At 44.1% G+C, this 23,996-nt stretch overlaps 1 protein-coding gene across 3 annotated transcripts in view; it reads right to left on the bottom strand.

Moving 5' to 3' along the window:
• The window catches only part of NDRG3 (NDRG family member 3), a 56,422-nt gene that overhangs the window by 15,640 nt on the left and 16,786 nt on the right, over window positions 1-23,996 (bottom strand). For 2 of the 3 annotated variants that reach the window (XM_027472971.3, XM_027472969.3), the window contains exons 2-3: window positions 17,573-17,678; window positions 13,503-13,538 (exon numbers count right to left, since the gene is read on the bottom strand). In XM_027472971.3, coding sequence (XP_027328772.1) covers window positions 13,503-13,538; window positions 17,573-17,629 — 93 coding nt within the window. In that variant the 5' untranslated portion in view covers window positions 17,630-17,678. Of the gene's footprint in view, window positions 1-13,502; window positions 13,539-17,572; window positions 17,679-20,130; window positions 20,268-23,996 lie in introns of those variants that run through there. The other variant, XM_027472970.3, reaches the window with a different exon arrangement.

A 23,996-nucleotide genomic window follows, 5' to 3' on the forward strand; every position in this document is an offset into this window, starting at 1 on the left:
CAAAGCCAGGTTGTAGCCTGGTCTCTGCCTCCCAAGTCTCTGTGAAACCACCAGGCTCTCTGCCACTTGCCTGTCTTCTCAGCTGCTGCTCTGCTACAACTGGGAAAAGGCCTGCTTTGTACTCCAGCAGTACCAGCACAGCCACAGGAGTGGCCCTCATAGCATTTTGGAAATTAGCAGGTATGAGTAAGTCCTCTAAGGAAACTGGTAGCTTTTGGAGGAGGCTGAGTCTGGTGATTCATGATGGGGCCGGATGGGATCCACCCAAGGGTACTGAGAGAACTGGCAGAGGAGCTGGCCAAGCCCCTATCCATCATTTATCAGCAGTCCTGGCTATCGGGGGAGGTCCCAGCTGACTGGCGACTAGCAAATGTGACGCCCATCTACAAGAAGGGCCGGAGGGCAGACCCGGGGAACTACAGGCCGGTCAGTTTGACCTCAGTACCAGGGAAGTTCATGGAGCAGATCCTCTTGGGAGTCATCATGCGGCACTTGAAGGGCAAGCAGGCGATCAGGCCCAGCCAGCATGGGTTTATGGAAGGCAGGTCCTGCTTGACGAACCTGATCTCCTTCTACGACAAAGTGACGCGCTGGGTGGATGAGGGAAAGGCTGTGGATGTCGTCTACCTTGACTTCAGCAAGGCTTTTGACACCGTCTCCCACAGCATTCTCCTCAAGAAACTGGCTGCTCTTGGCTTGGACTGGCGCACGCTTCGTTGGGTTAGAAACTGGCTGGATAGCCGGGCCCAAAGAGTTGTGGTAAATGGAGCCAAGTCCAGTTGGAGGCCAGTCACTAGTGGCGTCCCCCAGGGCTCGGTGCTGGGGCCGGTCCTCTTTAACATCTTCATCAATGATCCGGATGACGGCACTGAGTGCACCCTCAGTAAGTTTGCAGATGACACCAAGCTAGGTGCGTGTGTCGATCTGCTCGAGGGTAGGAAGACTCTGCAGGAGGATCTGGATAGGCTGCACCGATGGGCTGAGGTCAACTGTATGAAATTCAACAAGGCCAAGTGCCGGGTCCTGCACCTGGGGCGCAATAACCTCAAGCAGAGCTACAGGCTGGGAGATGAGTGGTTGGAGAGCTGCCAGGCAGAGAAGGACCTGGGAGTGATGGTGGACAGTCGGCTGAATATGAGCCAGCAGTGTGCTCAGGTGGCCAAGAAGGCCAACGGCATCCTGGCTTGTATCAGAAACACTGTGACCAGCAGGGCTAGGGAGGTGATCGTCCCCCTGTACTCGGCTCTGGTGAGGCCGCACCTCGAGTACTGTGTTCAGTTTTGGGCCCCTCGCTACAAGAAGGACATCGAGGTGCTTGAGCGGGTCCAAAGAAGGGCGACGAAGCTGGTGAGGGGCCTGGAGAGCAAGTCCTATGAGGAGCGGCTGAAGGAGCTGGGCTTGTTCAGCCTGGAGAAGAGGAGGCTCAGGGGTGACCTTATTGCTCTGTATAAGTACATTAAAGGAGGCTGTAGCGAGGTGGGGGTTGGCCTGTTCTCCCATGTGCCTGGTGACAGGACGAGGGGGAATGGGCTAAAGTTACGCCAGGGGAGTTTTAGGTTAGATGTTAGGAAGAATTTCTTTACTGAAAGGGTTGTTAGGCACTGGAACGGGCTGCCCAGGGAGGTGGTGGAGTCACCATCCCTGGAAGTCTTCAAAAGACGTTTAGATGTAGAGCTTAGGGATATGGTTTAGTGGGGACTGTTAGTGTTAGGTTAGAGGTTGGACTCGATGATCTTGAGGTCTCTTCCAACCTAGAAATTCTGTGATTCTGTGATTCGTAGTGCAGGCAGCTGAAGCAGCCGAGTGCAGCAAGCTCATGGAATTGCCCAGCAAGTGCCAAAGCAGCAGGAGCTTGCAGTCCCTGGCTGCAGCTCCCTCCTCATCTGAGCTAACCACGTGGCTGACTGCCACGAAAAGCAGGACTCTGCCATAAGCAGCTTTAACTCACTGACCTGGAAGGAAACTATCCAAACTATCCAGCTGATTTTATTTTTTTAAATTAATTTCATTTATTTATTTAATTATTTTAATCCGACTTTGTTAGATTTCTGCCAGGTCAACGAGTTAAGAAGCTCACAGAGAGGCAGGACAAATGCTGGTGCTGGCTCAAAGCCAGATGGGAGGGCACAGGCTGGCAGAAGTACTAACCCTGCCCTGAGCACGAGGCCCGTTATCCTGACTCATGTCTCATGTGGCTGCACCTCCAGAGGACTGGGGAGGGTTTTTACAAACAGCAGCAAAAGGTTAACTATCAAACAAAAGCACAAAACCCTAACTGAGCCAACAGTGAGAAAATCACAGAAATAACAAAATGGCTGATTATATTAAAAATAAATAAATAAATAAATTCGTGCAGTGGCTTTTCTGGAATTAAGTCATTGTAAGGCCACATGCGCATCCACTACGTCGAAGACTGGAGAAGATACTCAAAACAGAAACATTCACCTCTCTTCAGTCCTTTAGTACAAGCACCTCAATGTGCTTCATACTGCAACAGCCTGTACTTTTGTGTTCCCCAAAGTTGACCTTGGGTCTTTCTTTAGCTCTCTGGTAGGGAAAGAAAAGAGTTTCCTCGAGCTAAGAATCAATCCTTGCTCTCCCACTTACTTTACCTTTGTGAACTGCATAAACTGAGATTTTGGAAAGTGAGACAGTTTATCAGAAAGAGGTTTTTCATGTCACTACTGGGCACCAGTCCAGTACTCACCTCACCGATTCTTCAGTCACATTCATAGAATCACAGAACCACAGAATATCCTGAGCTGGAGGGGACCCACAAGGATCATCAAGTCCAGCTCCTGGCTCCACACAGGACCACCCAAAAATCATGCCCTATGTCTGAGAGCCTTGTCAAAAAGCTTCTTGAACTCGGGCATTCTCAGTGTCACGACCACTGCCCTGGGGAGCCTGTCCCAGTGCCTGACCAGTGCAGAACCTTTCCCTAACCCCCAGCTGTCTGTTAAGGCCAGCTCTGACATGCTGCACCAGTGTAGTCTGAATGGAGATTCGAGGACTGGTACCTTGCAGCTGTCAACCTCCCGCAATGGTCTGTCTGAACAGTCATCTGCAGTGCAGGGAAGGAGTGATGGGAGAAGGCAGGTGGCAAAGATGTGGCCAGGAGACTGCCTGATTTAACAAATGTGCTATTTACAAAATAAGGAAGGTGAAGGCAAGAGATGATGATGATCTATGGTTGCATTTTGAAATACTCAAAATTTAATTTTCACTTAAGGACTGGAAACTTTATCAGAGGCTTCTCTGAAGAGATTTTATCTTCTGCCCTCATTCATACAGTAGGTTAAAAAATAAACAGCAGCTGCAGGCTACATGCTGTAAATGGGAACTCAGCAGCAGAGGCAGCCCTGCTCCCCACAGCCTGCTCTTGCTGGCCATGGGCACCAAGCCGTGATGCAAGCGTGCCGATAGCAGAGTGCTGCTGGTGAGATGGAACAGATACTGTGTGGGCAGCTACTACTGATCAACCCAAACCAGGGCTGGGAACAGTGGCTTCAAAAACTAGCAGTGCCCTTGGGGCATGAATGAGATGAGCCATGAGGGAGGAGGATCAGGAGGGATGAAGCTAGGCAGGGCAGCTGGGGCTGGTCACATCAAAGGTCCAACTACCCCTGCGAGTCTGACTGAGAGTGGGTACTTTGGAAAAAAGACTAGAGCAATCATGAAGTGACATTTCCTCAAAAACTTGTGTCTTGTAACTTAATTTTCCCAACCTCCAACAACTTGTAGGTCAAAAGAGACTTTCTGAACTGGCTTTTGCAGTCAGTCACCCTATCACCAGAAAAGCCAAAGCTGAACAAGATGTGGGGTGAGGAATACCTGCTTTCCTGCACCTTTCGTCTGCTGGCTTCACCTGAGACTCCCCAGTCCTTGGTTTGGAGGACAGGGAACAGCCGATTCCATTCCCACAACAGCACCACCTATCAGCTTGTCATGCTTCGTGGTTGCAATTTCCCTTCATCAGTCCCTTCTCTGGGCTGATACACTCTGCCCTGTTTGGCTGGTCTTGGTGCAGCAGCTTTTGTCTGACGGTGCTGTTGTTCTCCCCCCGTTGTGTTCTGTCCTGAGCTGGGGGCCTGGCAGTATGTCCAATATGGGCATGCTGTGGATTTACACGGTTGCACAATGAGGTTGCTTTGTTCTCTGTTCCTGATAAACAAGAATTGATTTGTTTTGTTGAAAGCCCCGAGCTGACATTTTCACTCATCTCTTGTAACGTTAAGGTCATACACCTCGGGGTTATCATCAGTCCTGAGCCCACTCTGATGTTCTGCTGCAGGATGTGCAGCAGAACAATATGCTCCAATGTGTACTCAGTGTGCACCATATTTGCATTTATCCAAAGGCAGATAAAGGTTGCCATTGCACACTCATCACTTTTTCTAGATCACTTAAGAACATGTTTAAGCAGCACAGGTCCCAACATAGGCCTCTAAGGTACTCCTCTAGTGACCTCAAGTGACAATGAAAATAATTGATTTTGGTTTGTTCACCACTATTTTACCCATGAGAGGACCTCAGTCCTTATCCCATGGCTACCAAGGGCCCTTAATAGCGTTTTGGTAAGGGGTCTTGACTTTTGCAAATCCAAGTAGGCTGCTTCAACTAAACTGCTTGTATTTATGTGGTTACCAACTCCTTCAAAGGATTCCAACAGCTCTGAAGAGCACAATTTCCCCTTAAAAACACCATGCTGAGCCTTTCCCAATATTTTATCCTTGGGATCCATTCCCTATACTCTTTGCTAGTTTTATCAGTCTGCCTGGTAGAGCTGGTTGGTGAATTGACAGATCTTCTTTGGTACCTGCTCTAAAAATTGTATTGCAGGTGAAGCACTGGTGAAGGCACCACAGCAGCTTCAACAGAGTGTAACCTCTTGCTTAACAACTGCACTATTTCATTCTTAAACTCATTTACAACTCCTGTGTTGATATGTCCAGTCTTGGCACCTTGCTGTATTTGTTTTATAGTCTCTGCAATAGGCACTGTGGTTTAGGGTGGGCTCTCTCCTTACTCTTCCTTACAAAGAGCACTCCAGCACCGTAACTTCTGGGAGTTGCTCTGTGGCAAGCTCATGCAGACAAAAAAATAAATTTATTTTTTCTACTATGGCTATATCTTCTCCGAATCCTCTTTTCAGAGCCCGAGCAGCCAGTATCACTATCCAAACTCTCTCACGTGCTTCCACATCTGATTGTGTCTGCTTTGTTCTGTTCATGCTTAATCTGCTACAATTTATAACCTTTTTCATTTTCACAAGCTTTTTGAAAAATGCTTTTTTTTTGGTTTGTTTTCAATTGCCTCTATGCTGTTCACTTTAGTCGTGCTGGCTTCCCTGCACCACTTCTCGTATCTGCCACAACACGTGGTGGGCATTTGTTCCCTGCCTCCATTTTGATGTCCATTAAAAGTCTCAGAGCTGCTGCAGTGTTTCAGTTCTTAGCTGCCTCCCTTTACTTATTTTCAATAAGCTTTTCCATTTCTATGCAGTGCTTGTTTTGAACTTTTGAGCATGAAAACAGTTAAGTTTTCCTATGTTTTTTGTTTTTTTTTTTTTTCCACTATGGACAGATGTTGACCTTAAGCACATTACGGTTCCCGTCACACGACAGCTCTTTGAAGACAAATGCTTTGAACATGTTTCTCCACTCTGCTCATAATCAGGTCAATGTGGGGCTCCACACTGTTGCTCCACAGAAGTCTGTGTCTAAAAATGGAGTCTTGGTGTCATGTCCTACTGTCGCATCTGCTTGTTTGACACAGAGAAGCCTGGGAAGAAGCTTCAGCTCTTCAACTACAGACAAAACATACATTTCCTAGTTAAGGCTGGTATTTCAGCCTAAGGGAAATCTATGGTGTTCACTGACATAAGTTAGAGCCAAATCAGATCAACAAACTTCCTGTAACACCTATCTACATCCTCTGACACCTGCATCTACCCTCACCTTCTCATGTACTCTATCCAGGTATTAGTGTCCAACAACAGGGTCCACACCTCTCTTCTGTGATCTCAGACAAGAATACAGTAACTATTGGCAGAAACAAATAAAAACTGAGATTTTTTGGTGTAATTTCTCATTACAAACTGGCTGACTTGGTGAAGTATTGTTGAAAGGAGAGCTTCCCTCATCATTCTGCTCTTCCCCATGTCCAGTGCAGCTGATGGTCACACAGACATCTGTAAGCAGGGTGTGGGGCAGGCTTCGTTTCCCAACTACAACGGGAAACCAAAACAAGGCACCCTGCAGCTATATGACCTCTCATTCAGATGGAAGACCAGCACCACAAGGGCAGGTGTGGCGGCAGACTTGCCTTAGCTATGCCATTAAGGAATACTTTCAGGTAGGGGCTGGGCAGAAGAACACAGCAGCCAGAGAAAGGCCAGCAATGCTACCAACTATCTCCAAAAGTCCTGTGACTTTTGCTATGTATTTTTTGGCTCCAGCTCCTGAGGATCACTTCAGAAAATGAGATGTGTGTTCCTGAAAGGCTCAGGCACCAGAAGGAGGTTAAGATACAACCCAACAGCAGTTTTAAAACATTTGAGATTAAACAGATACAGGAATTGCTGGGATGTACTCCTTGCTGGGGATTTGCAGAAGGTCAGACTAGACTGTTACGTTATCCTATTTGGTCTTAACATCTTTGAATGATCCTTAAACCGAGGAAGAAAATGCATATCTAAATATGACTGCCAAAATATAAATTTACTGTGAGACTGATGATGATAAGAAGTGGACACATACTCAATGTGACAAAAGGTTCAAATGGGGGAATATTCTCTGACTGCCACCTGCTGCTTTTGGCTAGGAAGGGAAACAATGACAGTGCCAGTGACAGATGCCACAGAAGATTTTGAGTATTAAGAAATAACGTTTCTGACTGAGGGAAGGAGGCACTCAAGAACAGCTCCAGAGATGTCCATGGCTTGCCTTGAGCTCCAGACCCCAGGCAGCGAACAAAGGGACCTGAGTGCTGGACTGCAGCAGCCCGAATTCCAGCCACACTCCCTCAGCTACAGGTCTGAGCAGGATCCAGAGCTTAAGCTTTAGAAGTTATTAAAGTCTGAAATAAACCATTTGTCTCACAGTGGGAATGATTAATGATGAGAATTCGTATTACCAGTGCTTTTCACAACTAATTTATTAAGTTTCCTTTTTAGCATTACCTCACACTAGGAGGCTGCTCAAAGTTCATTATTAATTCCCTTGAAAAAAAATAGAAGTGATTTAAACTGGAGACTGACAACAAAGAATACATCTGTGAAATCTCTTCAATATATGTATTTTTTAATTCAGGTCTGGCAGAACACAGAGCAGCAGGGTATCTGCTACTTACATTCTGCCCTCTGTACAAGCAGAGGCTAGAAACACCCCCTCAGACCTTTCAGTTTAAGGACACTCAGGTCCTCACTTACCTAAGGCAGAGAAACCTGCCACTGCTACTTCACTGTGGGGTGGAGGACGGGCAGATTACTCAGATGGGGTTTCCCTGTTTCAATGAAACAGTAGCTACAGATCACTTACTTGAGTCATCTTTGCTAAGGCTTGCAGAAAAGAACTGCAGCATGTTCCTGGGGTAACACATCACGGCTATTGACTATGAAGAGATTAAAGTAGGTATTTTGTTGTCTTGCTCTTTGCAACAGCTGCCCTCAAATTTCTACACATTACTAAAACAACAACACAAACTATGCCTAAAAGCTAAGGAAAAAAATGTAAGATGGTGAAGCATTGCCATCTGGTAATTCTTATCATTACAGTACCACAGACCTTAACGCAGTTGGTATGTAAGTACTTACCACCTCCTCTCTGTGCAAGATTATTTTGGAAATAGTAGGGCTGAAGGAGACGGCTGCGTGGGAAGCAAGCCTAAATCAGATTCAAAGCAACATCTTGAACTAAATTATTCATTTCCATACAGAGCAGAAATTTATTAATAGAAAACACAATATCATCTATGCATGCAGGCTACGGTTTCTAGTACTTTGTGTAACTGGATTAAATCTTAAATTAGAGAAATGCTGGGTGAGAACCAAGAGCAGCAGCAGAACAGGGCGTGTAATCTGGTTACATAAACATGAAAGCATCAGGGGACAAAGGTGGTGCTGGGCTATCCCCAATCTACTATTTTATATACAAACAAGCTTTTGTGAACTGCTGTTGCAAGGCACATGATGCTGAAGGACAGACCTACGTGTCTGTAACCCTTTCTAATGCCCTGTCTGCCCAGAGAGAAATGGAAAGTCATCTCCAAAACAGATCCTGCCAGATAACAGCTCTGCAGTCAAATAAACTGATATCCAGTGACCTATAACAGGAGTACAGCTGACAAGTTGGGTCTGTGTTCCCAAATCAGAGAATGCAAGCTCTTAAAACCACACAGTAATTGAGACTGATAAAAACTAAACAACTAATGAGAATATCTACAAGTCAGGAAAGGAGCAAAGGCAGGATTGTGCTTTTCCATCTCCTGCCCTGCCCCTGTGCTACATGAAACAGTTGAAGCCACAACTTTCTTGTCCTCCAATAATGTATCCAGTGTCATGAGCAATGCACCCAACAGTGCTTCTTTCTCCTTGCTCCAAGGGCAAATACCCCCTTCCCCAGATAATGCAGGAAATTGGAACTGCCAGTACTGCCAGATCAGTAATAGCTCAAAGTGAGTTAGATAACCTGGAGGCCAGCTCTAGTAAGCCTAAGCCTTGTTCCCAGAACTTCACACCATGGTTTTGTGTCAGTGGAGCAGCAGCTTGCAGCCTTCCCCAGGGGCTGCAAACAGACGAGGTCGATGCCTCCATCCCCTGAGCAGTGAGCTCCAGGTGCCATATCCAGTAGACATATGGCCCTTGTAAACATTAAACCTACACAAAGACGACCAACATATCCTAATACAAAAGGCAAGTCTAAAACAATTTTGTGCGACCACTAGACCACAGACCATCTTAAACCCCTAAAGGCAACCTGGATGATGAACCAGGGGCTGCACTTCCAGCCACCTACAGGTGAGATGTGCCAAACCACATTGCCATGCCTTGCTCAAAACAAGGAACATCTTAACATCTTCTGAAGAAAAGAATGCAGGGACGTGCTCTGCATCTCCAAGCCTTCAATGTCAGTGTTCAATTGTAAATAGTATTGCAATTAGCTCCTCTGAAACACCATTAAAGGGTGTTTCATAAGGGATGGAAACAGATCAATCACTGTGAGTGGAAAACACCATTCATTAGTCTTGAGGCAGGAAAGAGGCAAATCCCTTTCTCAACCTAAGGTGCATACATTAGCTTTGCTGTAAGAATTCATTGACAGAACAAAAATAAAACCCACAGGAACTTCAAATACCTTGTCTGCATAATCAGCCTCTTTAGTACACTGTTGTCGCAAGTGTACACAAAGCAAAAATAATGTTTAAGTAAATCCCATGGAAGGATCACAATCATACATTACAAAATTAAAATTATGCTTAAGTCAAAATCTAGCTAGCAAAACCTCTCCAGAATTCAAATACTGCAGCATTACATAAAAAGGGAATTTTTAAATGGAAAGCCAGTGATGGGAGGAATCAGAGAAAAGCTTCCCAGGAAATAAGATTTATTTTATTTTGGATATATCTATTTTATTTTCATCATTTTTAGCTTTATATTTTTTGTTGTAGACATGTCAACAGAAGTCAATTATAGTATTTTGTTGATGGGGCTAACTTAAAAAAAAATAGGGGAAGCTTCTAATTTAGTAGGCATAAAAAAAACTTTCTTGCTAGATCAAAACATCTTCTATATTGTAATTAATTTCAAACTAGCACTTTGAACAAGAGAACAAAAGAACTCGTTGTACAGATCTGGAACACAATGGTCTTCAATATCATACAGAAGAAATTTCAATGCTGGTGAGAACAACTCCCATGGGATTTGTACAGAGAAAGCAAACCCTTCCTCAAAGTGCTGAAGTTGCATATTATTTCATTGCAACATACAGGACATGCTTTAAAACATCTTGTATTCAAGGCTGCTGTGTAGCAATCACAAGCTGGCTTTAACGATTTCATTAGAAAATGACACCAGTTTCCACTTAACATCCATGACATCAGCAAATACCCATGATGTGATATTTCCAATAACCTCTCAAATGCAGAAGACCATCTCTTACAGCACAGCAAGCAAAAATAAAGCAAAGAGACTGGACAACGATAGGAAAACTTCTAATAAACAAGATTGAAAAGATTAAAACGTGTACTTATGGAAAACACTTCACGAAAATTAAATCATCAGTAACGTGTTTATTGAAAAATTGTACTTTCCAATACAGAAAAGTGGCAAAAAAATCCTCAGTGGGCTCTGTTGTTAACAAGGAAGTTTTGATTTCTTTCCTCTGTGGGTTTATGCCTGCCTTGTCTCTTCTGTTTCAGCTGAACTTTGCATGTCCTAGATTTACTTATCCCCACTTCTTTAATAACTTTTGAGCTTTCTACAAATATTCTGCCAAATCCCAACCACCTCTCCACACTCCAGGTCCTCTGAGGTGGTTCTGTGTGGTGTGTGCTGGAGAGCAAAGCACTTCTCTCCCTTCCCACAGGTGGGAGGCAGCAGAGGGGAGGCACTAGCTAGGGATCATACTGAATGGTAGCTCGTGTCAGAATGAAACATGACAAAGACTTAATTGGATAGTTTACAAATATACCTATATATGCCTTCACTGCTTTTTAAGCAGAACATCTTGTAAAGGGGGAGAGTCTTAGGCTAACTCTGAACACCTCAAAGCAGCTGAAGAAGGTCTGCAGATAATAAAAGCACAAGCACAGCTCTATTAACTGTGTAGGTCACCACACCATCTGTCTACCAGCAAACCAGACCATTTAATCCACCATCTGCCTGCTAACATTAGAAGAAGTCAAGCCTAGATTTCATTAGGATTCAAATAGCTTTTAAGCAAAATGTAGGTCGCAGATTTAGGTTAATACATTTTATTTCTGAGAATAGCCTAGATTCATATTGATAAAGATCCCTAAGCCACCATGCTAGCTTTCCTCTTTATCTTCATTGCAATTGGTTATCAGATTACTTTGGGGTTATTTTAATTGATGCCCAGGCAATCTGTTATTTGTCAGGGTTAACTGTGCTTGCTTGCAGATAAACAATACAAGAAAATCAGGGCACATGCATCTGAAAGCTATTATGATGCAGCCAGGCTAAAAGCTTCTTTGTTATCACATAAACCCAGAGTAACTAACTTCAGAAGCAGGAGTATGTTTGCTGTGTTAACTTTACTCAGATCTGGTCCTGGGAAGCAATTTTAAGTCTCAAACACGAATAAGTAAAACTGGACCAGTTCCACGGGGGCCTGAATGTGTCAGCCAGCCATGCTGTACTAGATCAAAAAGCAAGCAGTAATTTTTGCACAGACAAAAGCTTGACTTCCAAATTCTTCTTCCAAGTCTGTTAGCAAATGAGGCATAAAATCCAAGGAGCCATCCCTCCCATCTATGTGCTCCAACAGATTTCAGAGCTCACTCAGCCCTTGGTGGCATTTTAAAGGTTGGCCACGCAGGCCAGGCCAGGCCTTCTCTGAATCCACACCATATAGGCAAAGTGGAGGAAGGTGAGGCTGGGACAACATCTGCAGTTGCAAGAGAGGCTATGCAACTTATCGGTGAAAAAAATAATAAAAAAATAATAAAAAACAAAAACCCACAAACTAAATGAATTACCAAGTGGGCTCCTGGAAGGAACATCTCATCTCCTGCCCAACTGTTGCCATGGCCACCAGCTCAATGCTGATCTAAATTGAAGCAGGGAGAAGCAACATGCATGCCTTTCCCCGGCTCGGTGCTCCCAAGCCCCTTTCCACGGCTGCAGGCTGCTCTGGCAGCTCCTCCGACGGCACCGGGCACATGCAAGTCGATGGCTGCTGCTTGTTCCTCCAGAGCTCCCACTGCACATATCTAATGTGACTTCAGATTTGGAGCACTCTTTAAACAAGGGTGCAGCGAGGCTCTGTTTGTGCAGAGAAAGCACAGAGGAAGAAGAAAGGAGCAGAAACGATGCACGGCTCCATTGTGGACACTCCTTCCTAACCCCCCATTACCTCTCAAGGCAGCTGCAAACCCAGAGCTTTGTCATCGATTTTGCAGTAAAGGCTGATGTGCTCAGATTCTTCAGATTCTTAGGCACTGTATTCATATTCTTTCAGAGCAGACAGGCTTCAGTACAGAAGAGCCTGTGAACCACTCACCCAAAGCCATTGCACCTATTCTACCCTTTGCCCCACCCTACTTGGGAGCACTCTGAACCTCTGCAGAGATGGAAAAGATGCAGAAAGACGGAGACAAGATGGTATAGGGAGGTGTCTTTCAAACCCATTATCTACCTTTCTTAAACCAGAAAAATGACTAACACTGCTGCCACTTCTGACATGGCAAACTTAAGTGACAGCAAGGTAAGATTGGTAATTTTTATATTTATAGACTTTAAGATAACATTAAAAGTCACAAGGAATCGTGCTAGAGCAGTACAGTGACATGTGCATGCCTGGATGGGGTGTACTTTCAGTGTCCTACATCAAGAGATGGGAAAAATACAAACTGCCTTCTTCGGACCATATTTTTTATTTTCCTGTTCTGCACAGTCTTGTAGAAGGTCTTCTGGAATTGTCTACATTGACAGACTTATTAAAAGATCCCATGTGGTGTTGACAGATCTACCCCCTAGCTGCACCACTGGGGTAACACAGCTGTGAGCGCCTCTCCTGTGCTATGCAAACATTACAGGCACAGCAGCCTCCTGCAGCTGAAGAGAAGGGAAAAGATACGGGCTGCAGATCAGCATGCTGAGTGGGAAGTCAGCAAGGTAATCTGGCATGGTAAATGGAGACTGTGCTTTATAAAACCCACCACATAATCTCAGTACTGTGCTCTGCCTAACAAAGAATGTGTCCTCTGTCTTGGAGGCTTGTGGTGCAACTGCTCCTCTGAAAGGATTATTCCTATAGCAACCAGCGTGCTCATCTCCACACTACTCTGAGATGGAAAATCTCCCAGAAAATGACCACAGCTTTGCCATGATCCAGGCCCAGCAGAGCACAGGTGCTGTATCTGGGGCAGCAGTAACACCTGGTGATTTCCATTTCCTCACAACACAAATACACAGAGCACGCAGACTCCTTTTTTTCCTAGTCAGTGAACCAGATGGGATGTGACAGAGCTGCAGCTATTCAGCAGATCACATCTCACCAACAAACTGCCTTTCAGGAGACCAGCAGATCTGCGGCCTGCTGTGGAGCCCTGGCAGAGAGCAGTCTGCACCTCACAGCACACAACGACATGCTCTGGAGAAAGGGTAAAGGGCACTTTCTGTCAAATGGACATATTCAAGCACCTATTGATTAAACCTTCAAAGAAGTTAAAAAGAACATGCAGTTTTTCATTTCTGTCAGCATTACTGATAGGCCACAAGGAGGCTACCCGCAGATCCTTGGCTCCTTCACACAGCTTACCTGACAATCAAAGTCCTGGAAGTTGCGAGCTGCATTCTGTTAACAAAAACAAACAGAAAATAGACTTCAGCATAGTATCCCAAAACACGGACCAACACTACCATGAAGGGTCCCCTCAGAAACCTCTCCTTCAGCATGGTCTGGCCAGACTAAAAACAAATGTGAGACTCCCACAAGAGAACTCCATGCAAGTTTTACCCATCACTATTCAGTGAGTCCTCTGGGGACTGCCCCAAGGTGAGCATCTGGGGACTCAGATGAGGGTTGAGAGCACTGGAGCAGGAACAGATGCAACCCAAGAGGAACCCTGACCAAAGGCAGACTGCTTATGAAGTTGGTTTTTGCCTGGTCCTGGTGCCCTTTAATAATTTGAATTTAAAACTCTTTAGAGGACTGCCACTAGAATCACAGGTAATGAGTGCAAGAACACAAGCTTTGTGGTCAGCTAATCCACAGCAGCTGTTGTTTGCATTGTTTCATCTCATGGCAAATGCAGTGTTGCTGCTGAAACCGGAATGCATGGGAACAGGAGTAAACAACCCAAAGCAGACTCTTCTCAGATGGCGTCACCACCCATACACGTGAGTATACATTTGGTGTACTGCAAGATTTAAATTCTGCAGTAAGTTGTCTGTTCGTGTGCCTGCAAAGCTTCATGAGACCCAGGCTTTGATCACTGGGGAGGCTACACTTCAGAGTGCTGCACAAGGCTGGGCAAATTATCCAAGTCAGCATACTATCTTACACCTTATAGGCATAGCATCTTAGTGCTAAAATTACAACTAGGACCATATATGAGCAACACGAGTACCCTAAATACTGGCTGAGTACCCTAACTCCCCTCCACATGTAAACAAATGGCCCTGTTTTCCTCTCCCTGGCTTTGTCATAGTTCAGAAGAACACAGGTTACTAACTACATTCTTCAGTTTGTGATGTTCAAATTTTGGATATCTGCAAATCTGATCTAAGAATCCCCAGGTGTTAAGTACTGAACTGTGTTAGATATTTTGAACATAATGTGGCACAGAGCATCAGATCCTCAGGATGGAGGAAAAGGAAATATAAATCAGCCCTCTCATTTCAGTTTGAAATTCTAAATTAGCTGAGATTTCTGACAACCTTGTCTAATGATCTGAATATCTGCTAAGAAAAGTGTAATTCTTGGGGGTGCAACAAATCAAAGAATGAAAGCCTGTAACTGTATTGCTCGTTGCCCAAGCACACCAAGATGCAAAAGTAGCAGTATTGCTGACGTGTCGTGCCTCCTGGATAGTTGATTTTAACTCATCTAAATCTGAATTTAAATCATTGATCTATTATTTTTCTCAACTTTCTCGAGTCTAAGATGAAGACACATTTTCCATTTCTCTGAAGACGTCATGTCTGTACCTCAAAGGCAAAGTACTAGCTGGAATTGTGAAAGGATATTCCTTAGGCTGAATTGGAACCTCCTGAATTAAATTGTTGCATTTCAGTGACTCTTCACTATGGCTATATTAATAGGAGTCAAAGTTGCCAGAATACTAAGCAATGAGAAGTAGTAGAAAAGTTTTGAATGAAAATTAACATAATGCAGCACTCTTGGTTTTGTTTTGCAAACCATATTTGCTGAATAGTTGTTACTACTGTAACTGTTAGCCTGAAGACACTGGAACTACAGGTTAAGATGTAAAAAACATACACTATCCCATTTTGGCAGCAAATTTACACAACCACCATTCAGGATCTCTGAACATCCAGCAAGAGCAGGAACTGATAAGAACCTGAATAATAAGTAAGTTTTCTATCAGATTACAGACAGTATTCTCTTCTTCTCTCTTTCAGCTAACTACAAACATTTTAAGTTGATTTTATTTCCCAGCACTGTACTTTAGTGAGCCTGAAAAAGGTAAACATATATAATTTAATGAATCTTACTGCCCTGCCCTTTCTATTAGACTTAACTTGCAAGCAAATGTCACAGAGTATTCTTTAAAAGTCAGGCTCGTAGATTTTTGCTGACTTAGATCTGAGACAAAACAAAGCCAGGGCTCAGTGGTCCCCAGTGGCATTTCCTGGCTCACACAAAGCGACCAGGCTATGATCCATTTCCATATCCCAGTCATTTCCACTGTTTGAGCATTAAGATGCCAGAGCTTCTTTTCTCTGTACAGCAGTCTGAAGAGTTCATGAGCACTCACCCATTAGCAACTTAAGAGTTTTACTGTGCTATTTCTGGCCACTAATCCCTGCTGGTTCATGAAATCCTCTCTCTAAATTGGGTTGGTCAGTAAAAATATTAGTGAACCACCAGCTCAATACTTTTTGGATGCTGATACACTGCACAGAACAGCACATTAGGGCACCACACCCATATGTTCCACAAATGATGTCTAAGAAGCACTCCATATTACCTGAAGTCTGACTTTGTTAGTCTTTTTGTTATGAAACACTTCAATGCTTCCTACTTAGGTTGTTTCACCTAACCAAGAGAAACCTACCTTCTTGAACTCAGACACACACACACAATCCTAGGAGAGTCCTAGGAGAACATAAGCAATAGGTAGGGCATTACATTTGAGAATCTTGTCTCCTATAAATATTTTTCTTTCATTATGGAAACAGAAACTGTTTTCAAGGTCTTTCTGGATTTTCATCTGCTGGTCTACACTTTCGTTGTTCTTCCAAGGATCACCCTCCCTGGAAAGATTTTAAAATGTTATGTTCAAGCTATGGTGGAACCTAATAGTCAGCACTAGATTATAAGAATAGGCAGCTGGATTGTAGATTTCAGCTATATTTTTAGATTTCTGAGATATTAAACAGGTATGCACACTGAAGAAATTGGCAAAAACCAAGCAGCACAGACTAAAATGTAGCAGAATTTCAGACATTTCACTCATCTTGGGTGGAAGTCTGCAGTCACAGAATCATAGAATATCCCAAGTTGAAAGGGACCCATAAGGATTATCGAGTCCAACTCCTGGCACCGCACAGGTCTACCCAAAATTTTAGACCATGTGACTAAGTGCACAGTCCAAACGCTTCTTAAATTCAGAGAGGCTTGGTGCAGTGACTACTTCCCTGGGGAGCCTGTTCCAGTGTGTGACCACCCTCTCAGTGAAGAACCTCTTCCTGATGTCCAGCCTAAACCTCCCCTGCCTCAGCTTAACACCATTCCCGTGGTGTCAAGTCTACACAGTGCAGTCTCCTGTGTGTACACAATGAGTGGCCAAAGTAGGGTACTCATTCAGAAGCTACCATATCCTTTGGCAGAACAAACTGGTTCTTGAAATCAGACATTAAACAGCAAAACACTGCTTCACATACCATGAGACTCTTTGACTTGGCTGTTAGATATGGCAAGTGACCAAAAACCATTGGTCAGAATCACAATGTTCAGACACAAGATACTCAACCTTCTTGGGATGGTCCGCAATGACTTAGGAACTCAAAGCAATGGCAGAACAAAGGTAGGCTTGTGCTTTCCTAAAGCCCAGATGGCTCCCCTCCAGTCCACAGAAGATAGAGTGAAAGGATTAAACAACTGCTGCAATGCAATGATTTTCCAAAGTCTCAGTACCACATGAATCAGAACTGCTCTGACTAGACTCCGCAGATAGCAATAAAAAAGGCTCACCATCAATAAATCCAGTAAGACCTCATTTGCATTTAGGGCTCAAAACAAAGATGTATAATTTGGAAAGAAAAAAGACTTTAAATAAAAAAGTTAATTTAAAAAAAAAGTGATACCAGCCAAGGTTTCTCTAACAAGCTTGAGCTTTGATATCAGAGATTCTACAGCTCAGTTATATCAGGAATGGTGTCACCTTTCCATTTTCTGACCTGCCTTTGTAAAACCCCAGTACAGGAATGATGCAGCTTGCCTGAGACTCCAACTTCCTTGAACTGTGGTCTTTCTTTCCCTAAGACTTTGGAAGGGTATGTGATGGTGGATCACTAGAGCTGGAGAAGCAATTCGTGTTTTTCCATACTTAAGGTACTTCAAGCTGTAAACAGACAATCGGGGATCCTTGCCAGACACAAAGTCAGCTGGAACACTGAGAGCAAAGGAGCAGCTAGTATTACCTTATCATTCAGAAGTGGTTTGATCTCTGTCAACTGAACATCCTGTAGTTCATCCATGGTGGCGTAAGCAGTGTCACTTAACACTCACAGCAGCAAAGGAGCAATTCTGAAACAAAAGCATATGTTTAGAAACAGAATTATGAAAGATGTTAGCCAAAAGAAAGCTTTAAGGTCTTTTCATTAGACTTGCATATGCCCAAACTGAAACCTGAAAGCAGCTGGTTCTCAGTTCGACATAAAGTACCTGTAACAGGAGAATGCAAACAGCCATATTCGCACTCAGTGTCTCATTTTGCTATGCCTCACCTCATACATTGTCTTGCCCACTGAAAACCGTCCCTGAAAGCTCATGCCTTTCTATTAGAAAGGCTGGGTCCATTTCCATGCATTGCTGGTACTCCGGCCATAGTCTGCCTGGAAATGACTGGATCAGCAGAATGATAAAATTACTCATGAGTACTGACACTGCCAGAGCATTTTATGAAGGGCTGATGGTGCAGATCACATTACTGATTAGGAAAGCTGTACATATTACTGAAGACGAAATAAAAAAAAAAAAGTCATGGGCATAAGCAGGGACAGGAATAGGCACATGGTGGGCTTCCTGGATGTTAGCCGAGTGCTAACATCCAGAAAAAGTCTTAGGTGCCACCACAAATCAAATTCTCTTTGCAAGATAACATACTGCTGCTAACCATGGAAGAAAAAGGTGGAAAACGAGTACTGCAACTGTGCTCTAAAGCCACTGTAACTCCACACAGACACTGCCCAGAAAGGAGCGCTTCTCCTCATGCCAAGAGATGTGCAGGGCTGTGAATTCTTTTCATCCCCTTTTGTGCCAGAATTAATATTGGTGTTGCTGAAGCCAGTCGCGCAGAACACAGATCATTATGCCTTTTCCCTCTGAAAATCACCCATAGCAACACCTGTCTCTTTTAGCTCCTTTGGCTCAGTTGTCTTGTTCTCTCTCTTTTTTTCTTCTAGAAAACATATCAGTTCTGAGACTACCAAGAAACCACCTGATTTGCGGGTAACGTTTCCTTTATCCCACATTGAATTTTCAATTGGAAGAACAGTACAAATAGCTATATGGATGGACTGTAGCTCCCAGAGGAAGTTTAGTTACTGTAATTCTTGTGAGGAGTTATGGAGATCAAAAATATTTTATTGTAACAACACCCATGCACTCTGGAATTGATGAAGAGCTCAATATATACCTGGTTCTCCCCAAAATTCAGGGCAAGAATCCCATTACTTTACAGACACCAAAGGAGTTTCAAACAACCATCACAAAGCCCCAGGATGCTCCCTGCATAAATCTGCCCTGGGATCATTTGTTGCTGCTACAAGCATGCTACCTGAAGAGCTTATGGTCTAGAGAGGCACTTTGTAAATCACATGCACTACTTTGTTATGCATTTGTTACAATAAAAAGCTAAGAAGATGCTCAAAGCAAAAATTATTAAATGCTTTTATCTCATCAACCTCAGTTTCATACTTGGTCTTTAGATGTGACTGCAGTGCACCCAGTAAACAGCATCACACTGAAACTAATCTGATGCTTATCTTCCTGGTCCACTATTGCTCCATGTATTTTTTGTGAAAGTAGGGTCTCCTGGGGCTAAAACAGGAGATTACTGTGCTCCTGCTGTGTTGTACCAACACTGCACATTGCTCCTTTGTAAAAACAAGCTGGGCAGTAGCAAGAAGGGATGTTGTTTTGGATGCTGGGCTCAGAATTTGGTGAAATTTCCTTGATAGAAAAGAGACAACCTTCCTTAGCATCAACCAGGCTCAAATAACTGCAAAAACTCCTGCAGGGGAGCATTCTGGAGGAGTCAGAGAGACTGCAATGAGTCCACAGCACAGTCAGCCTGGCAGACTATGGCCCAGGGCAGGCTGTTCCCCCAGGCTGCAGGAGCGAAGGCAGGACCAGAGGGGACTGAATGCTGAGGTGACCCATAAGGGCACTAAAATTACCAACTAAGACTGAAATCCTACCGAAAGATTAAATTTGCACAGCCATAAATGGCAAGATGGTTGATTTTGTGTCTAATCCTTTTTATTCTAATCTGTTCACCCAGCAAATTGGAGCTTTCTTCTGCTTTCCTAGAAAATCAAAGCTTTTCAAAGGCTTTTGAAGGAAAAGCTGCTGGGGGGTCTCTGTCACTGCTTGCAAGCAGTTTTGTTTGTTTGTTTCTTTCCTTTAGATGACTGAACTTTCTGGAAAACAGCTGTCGCAGCCTCAGGACTTCCATCTGAATCTGTTCAGAGGATATTCTGCAGGCAGAGGCACAGATGTTCTCCTCCTAGCGTCTTAGTGAGCTGAATGTGATTGACCTCAACCACATCTGGGTAACTGGGTTTTAGAGCATGAGATCTAAGCAGCTCTATGGGATTATACACTACAACTTCACCAGGACACCGTGCTATCCTAACAGCAACACAGCTTTTAGTTTGAAACATGGCAAAGTGGCACACTTGTCCAAAAAAAAAAAAAAACCAAAAAAAAGGTCACAAACATTTCTCAAAAGAGAACGGTTTGTAAGCAGAGCAACCTGGCAATGCACTTCTCCAATGCAGAGGCAAAGGGAAGGGGAGGTATAGGAGATCTGGGCTATCCTCTGCTCCAGTCACATTAAAGTTGCCTCATAAACGACCTGAGGACACGTCTGCCCAGGAAATAAGCAATTCTCTCCCTTCACTCCTCCTGTTATTTAAAGAAACAAACACGTCATTTCATCAGCAGCATAAATATTCACAAAATACAGATGAGCTCTGCAGAAGACAGTCTACAAGCAAAGTAAAAGGTTTGCCCAGAGTGATCCACATATAAATCACACATTTTTCTATAAATGTCCCAGTACCACCTACTTTGCAAGTATTCCTCTTGGTTCCATTTTTATACAGTTATAAATACACTCAAATATCCCCAATTTAAACCATCCAAAGGCTTCCGACTGGAAAAGATTCCATACTCTTTGAAAACCAGTAATACAAGAATTGAGGAAAGACATTTGGTGAATAATTAACACACAGCCTAGAAATCCAGGTAGGACACAGCAGGCTGCAAAAAAATAAGGCAGGTGGGACACAGAAAGAAACCATCTATCTATAAATAAGATCAGAACTACGTGCTCACATGCTTACTCCAAGATAAGGGTGCTCTAAATTTACATCGCTTCAATATATAGAAAAGGAAGTTGTGATAAAGCAAAGAGCATGACTACTATCGATGTGCACCCACACTGCTAACGGCACAACGGCTCTGCCTACGGGCATGCAGGCTCCCGTTTCCATTCAGCCAAGTTCTCGGGGTGCTGCTCCCCACAGGGTTACAAGCTGGGAGTCTGCAAGGGATGGACTCAGCTGCTGGGCACCGCCTTGAAGGATCTCTCCACATGCTCTAGGAAATCCATGCAACAAAATTTTGTAGGCAGAGGGTGAAAATTCACGTTTGTTCATCTTAACATGACTACAGCTTCTGATTTATTAACTTGATAACCTGTTACACTCCTGCTTTGTACGCTAACCGTGCTGAGGGAAAATTGTACAAGACAGCTATCAAGCTCTGACACAAAACATGGCATTAAATACACCTAAACATACACTCCCTTGTTTGCATCTAGCAAAGGCTGGCTGGAAAATCTCCTCTCCAGGGACTGACTACACTTACAGTCATGATGAACTGGATCAGGTTTCCAAGAACGGCGCTCTGACACAGCCACCCACTCCTTACAAGACAGAAGGCAGAAACACTGCTCCTGAGGGCGCAGAGGAAGACTAGAGCAAACCCCCAGTTTGCAGCCAGCACCTGAACTAAAGTAATCCACTCATGTTCCTCATGTTCACAGCTCAGCTATTTATTTAGCTGTGTGTGTTGCACAGCTTTTTACTACATTTTGTTCCTTTCTCCAGTGAGGTGACTCCTGCCCATGCCTCTCTCTGTCATGTATGCGCTGGAAGCTGTATGGCAAGGCTTCTCAGTTTGGGCAGGCAGACCTGTCTTGGCATATTGATCCTAAGTAATGGAGGTTTCACTGAGTGCCTCTGAGGCCCTTGAGCGGTCCTGTTATGTTTCTCGTCAGTCCTTTATAAGCCTCACAACAGCAGTGTGCTTCCTAACCACCTGCACAGGCCGCTCCTTTCTCTGTACTGAAATGCTGGCTGACATGGTAAGCTTTCAGCAAAACAGGCAAGGGGGCCAAATTCACTTTCAAAATATTTTCCTAGGTTACTCATTTTCTCTGTTTCAGCTCATGTATTTTTGGGAACGCACCACACGGTGCTCCACCTCCAAGCCAAACTGTGAGCCTGCGGAGAGAAATCACGTTGTGCTTCAGCAGCACCGTGCCAGCTCCTGCACACGAGAACAGCAGCGTCTCACTGCAGCGTGTTGTGACATCCTTTACACCTGGGCCACACCCAGCACACAAATGCCAGCTGCGGAAAAACAGTTCCTAAGGAGTTTAAATCAGACCTACATTTAACAATGGTTTGGCAAGGAGAAGGTTTGTGACTAGCTTTCCATTAATTTTGGAAAAAGCATCCGATTTCTAACTACCAGGAGTGTCACACTGCCATGTGCATATCTAAGCTCAGCTAGCAAACATCATCCTTAGTCACCACTGGAATTTGTAGGCATTGAATAGGGCTGATTAAGCAAAAATGCAAGAAAAAGTCCTCAAACTGCTTTGGGTTACCTGGACCAGTGCCCATAAAGCTGCTGAAACTCCACTGAGCTCCCCTACACAGTACAGTCCCAAAAGCTGTAAAGTGCAGACGCACAGGGAATGAACTGGAATGCCAGATTACTGCTGTGAAAATGATGCAGATTACTGACTCCAGATGAGCCTTTTCTGCTCATGGTATATCTCTCAAAAGCTTTGCGGCACTTCCCTTTATAAGCTGTTCCTCTCATCAGAGATGAAATAAGCAGAAGCTATTGCTACCCACAAATACATCTTGTGCAAGTAAGATCTCATGTTGCAGTGATCTTGAGACAGCAGGAAAATGCAAATCTCAACTGTATGATTTTTCCACATCCCTTTTTTCCTTCAGTGGAACCACTCTATAACACAATCCCCACGTTATCCAGCAGTTTACAGAACTCAAACTAAAGCAGAGACATTTTCACCTGTTCTGTGGTTAAGGACATGTTTGTCCTCCAGCTTTTTGTCTTACTTCATTCAAACTGGAATCAGTGGAAGTTGGCCATCAGAAAATCATATACTAAATAATCGTGCCTACTGAATATAAGAACACAGATGCACACGGAAGTCAGATTTAATTCTCAGGTTGCAGTTTCATTATTCTAACATGCTCTGACTGCAGTCCTTCTGCAAAAGTGGCATTCATAGGATTGATGCAAATTTTCCGAGCACGTACACTTCATATGAAGAATAAATTGCTAAATCTAGATTTTTATTCTATGCTCTTCTCCCTCCTACCTCGTATGAATTAAATGCTTCTTTCCCTTTCCCCACATAGCACTGCTACTTGGAGCTCCCCTGAACAAGCTCTTCAGCTCGGCTTACTGCCCAGCCTGCACCACCTGACGGACAATCTCTTCTCCACCATCCGTGGCATTCCTTCAACACTGTCACTACTGCGGTCATGCTACCCCCTCCATCATTGCCAGTCTCTGAATTATTTTTCAAGCAGAAGACACTCTTCAGTGTTTCAGAATGAATTTTAAAGTCCAGCTCCTTCTCAGGCAGCTGGCCAACACAGGAAAGACAACTCAAATTAACACGGTTAAAGCCAGTAATGGATATGGGGCAACTCAGAATCAATTCAGGATGCGATTTCATTATTCTTTTTTCATTATTCATTTAATGCATTTGAGAGCTGCTGCCAAAAGGGATACTCCTGCCCTCCCTCCCTACACCAGGCAGGAATTCCTTCCTCTTCCCCTGCACCAGGCCGATGGCCAGGCTGCAATGTGGCAAGTCAGAGCTGCCTGCTCTCTAGGCAACATTGCTTTGTGGTAGTTTGCACTTGGAGCAGTGAACTGACTGAGGAAAATGCTCCTCCAGCTCATTGCGTACTACCTTTTTCCTAAATCTGTCCAGCATAAAGACCTTGTTTGAGATCTGACTGTAAGAAACTGTGTTTGTTGGCAGGGCTAGTTGTTGGTTCAATCACAGAGCCGATAAGGTTGATGATGCTGCCAGCTGATACACAGGGAAGGGAAAGAGCACGACCGCTGTTCCAGAGGGGCCTGCACTTAGCTTCCAGACGTTACATCTAATCAAGATAAAGTGCATATAGAACATAAGACAGAACTCCGTTTGCTAATCTGAGTTGCCTTGCTGCAGGGAACTCAGCTTTCACTTTATGGCCTCTGAACGGGCTGCACCACTCAAGGTACATGGCAAGAGCAAAGGGAATGGAGCAACAGCTATGATCCATCCCCCTGGAA

Source organism: Anas platyrhynchos, chromosome 21 (genome assembly GCF_047663525.1).
Source record: "Anas platyrhynchos isolate ZD024472 breed Pekin duck chromosome 21, IASCAAS_PekinDuck_T2T, whole genome shotgun sequence".
Classification (NCBI taxonomy): Eukaryota; Metazoa; Chordata; class Aves; order Anseriformes; family Anatidae; genus Anas; species Anas platyrhynchos.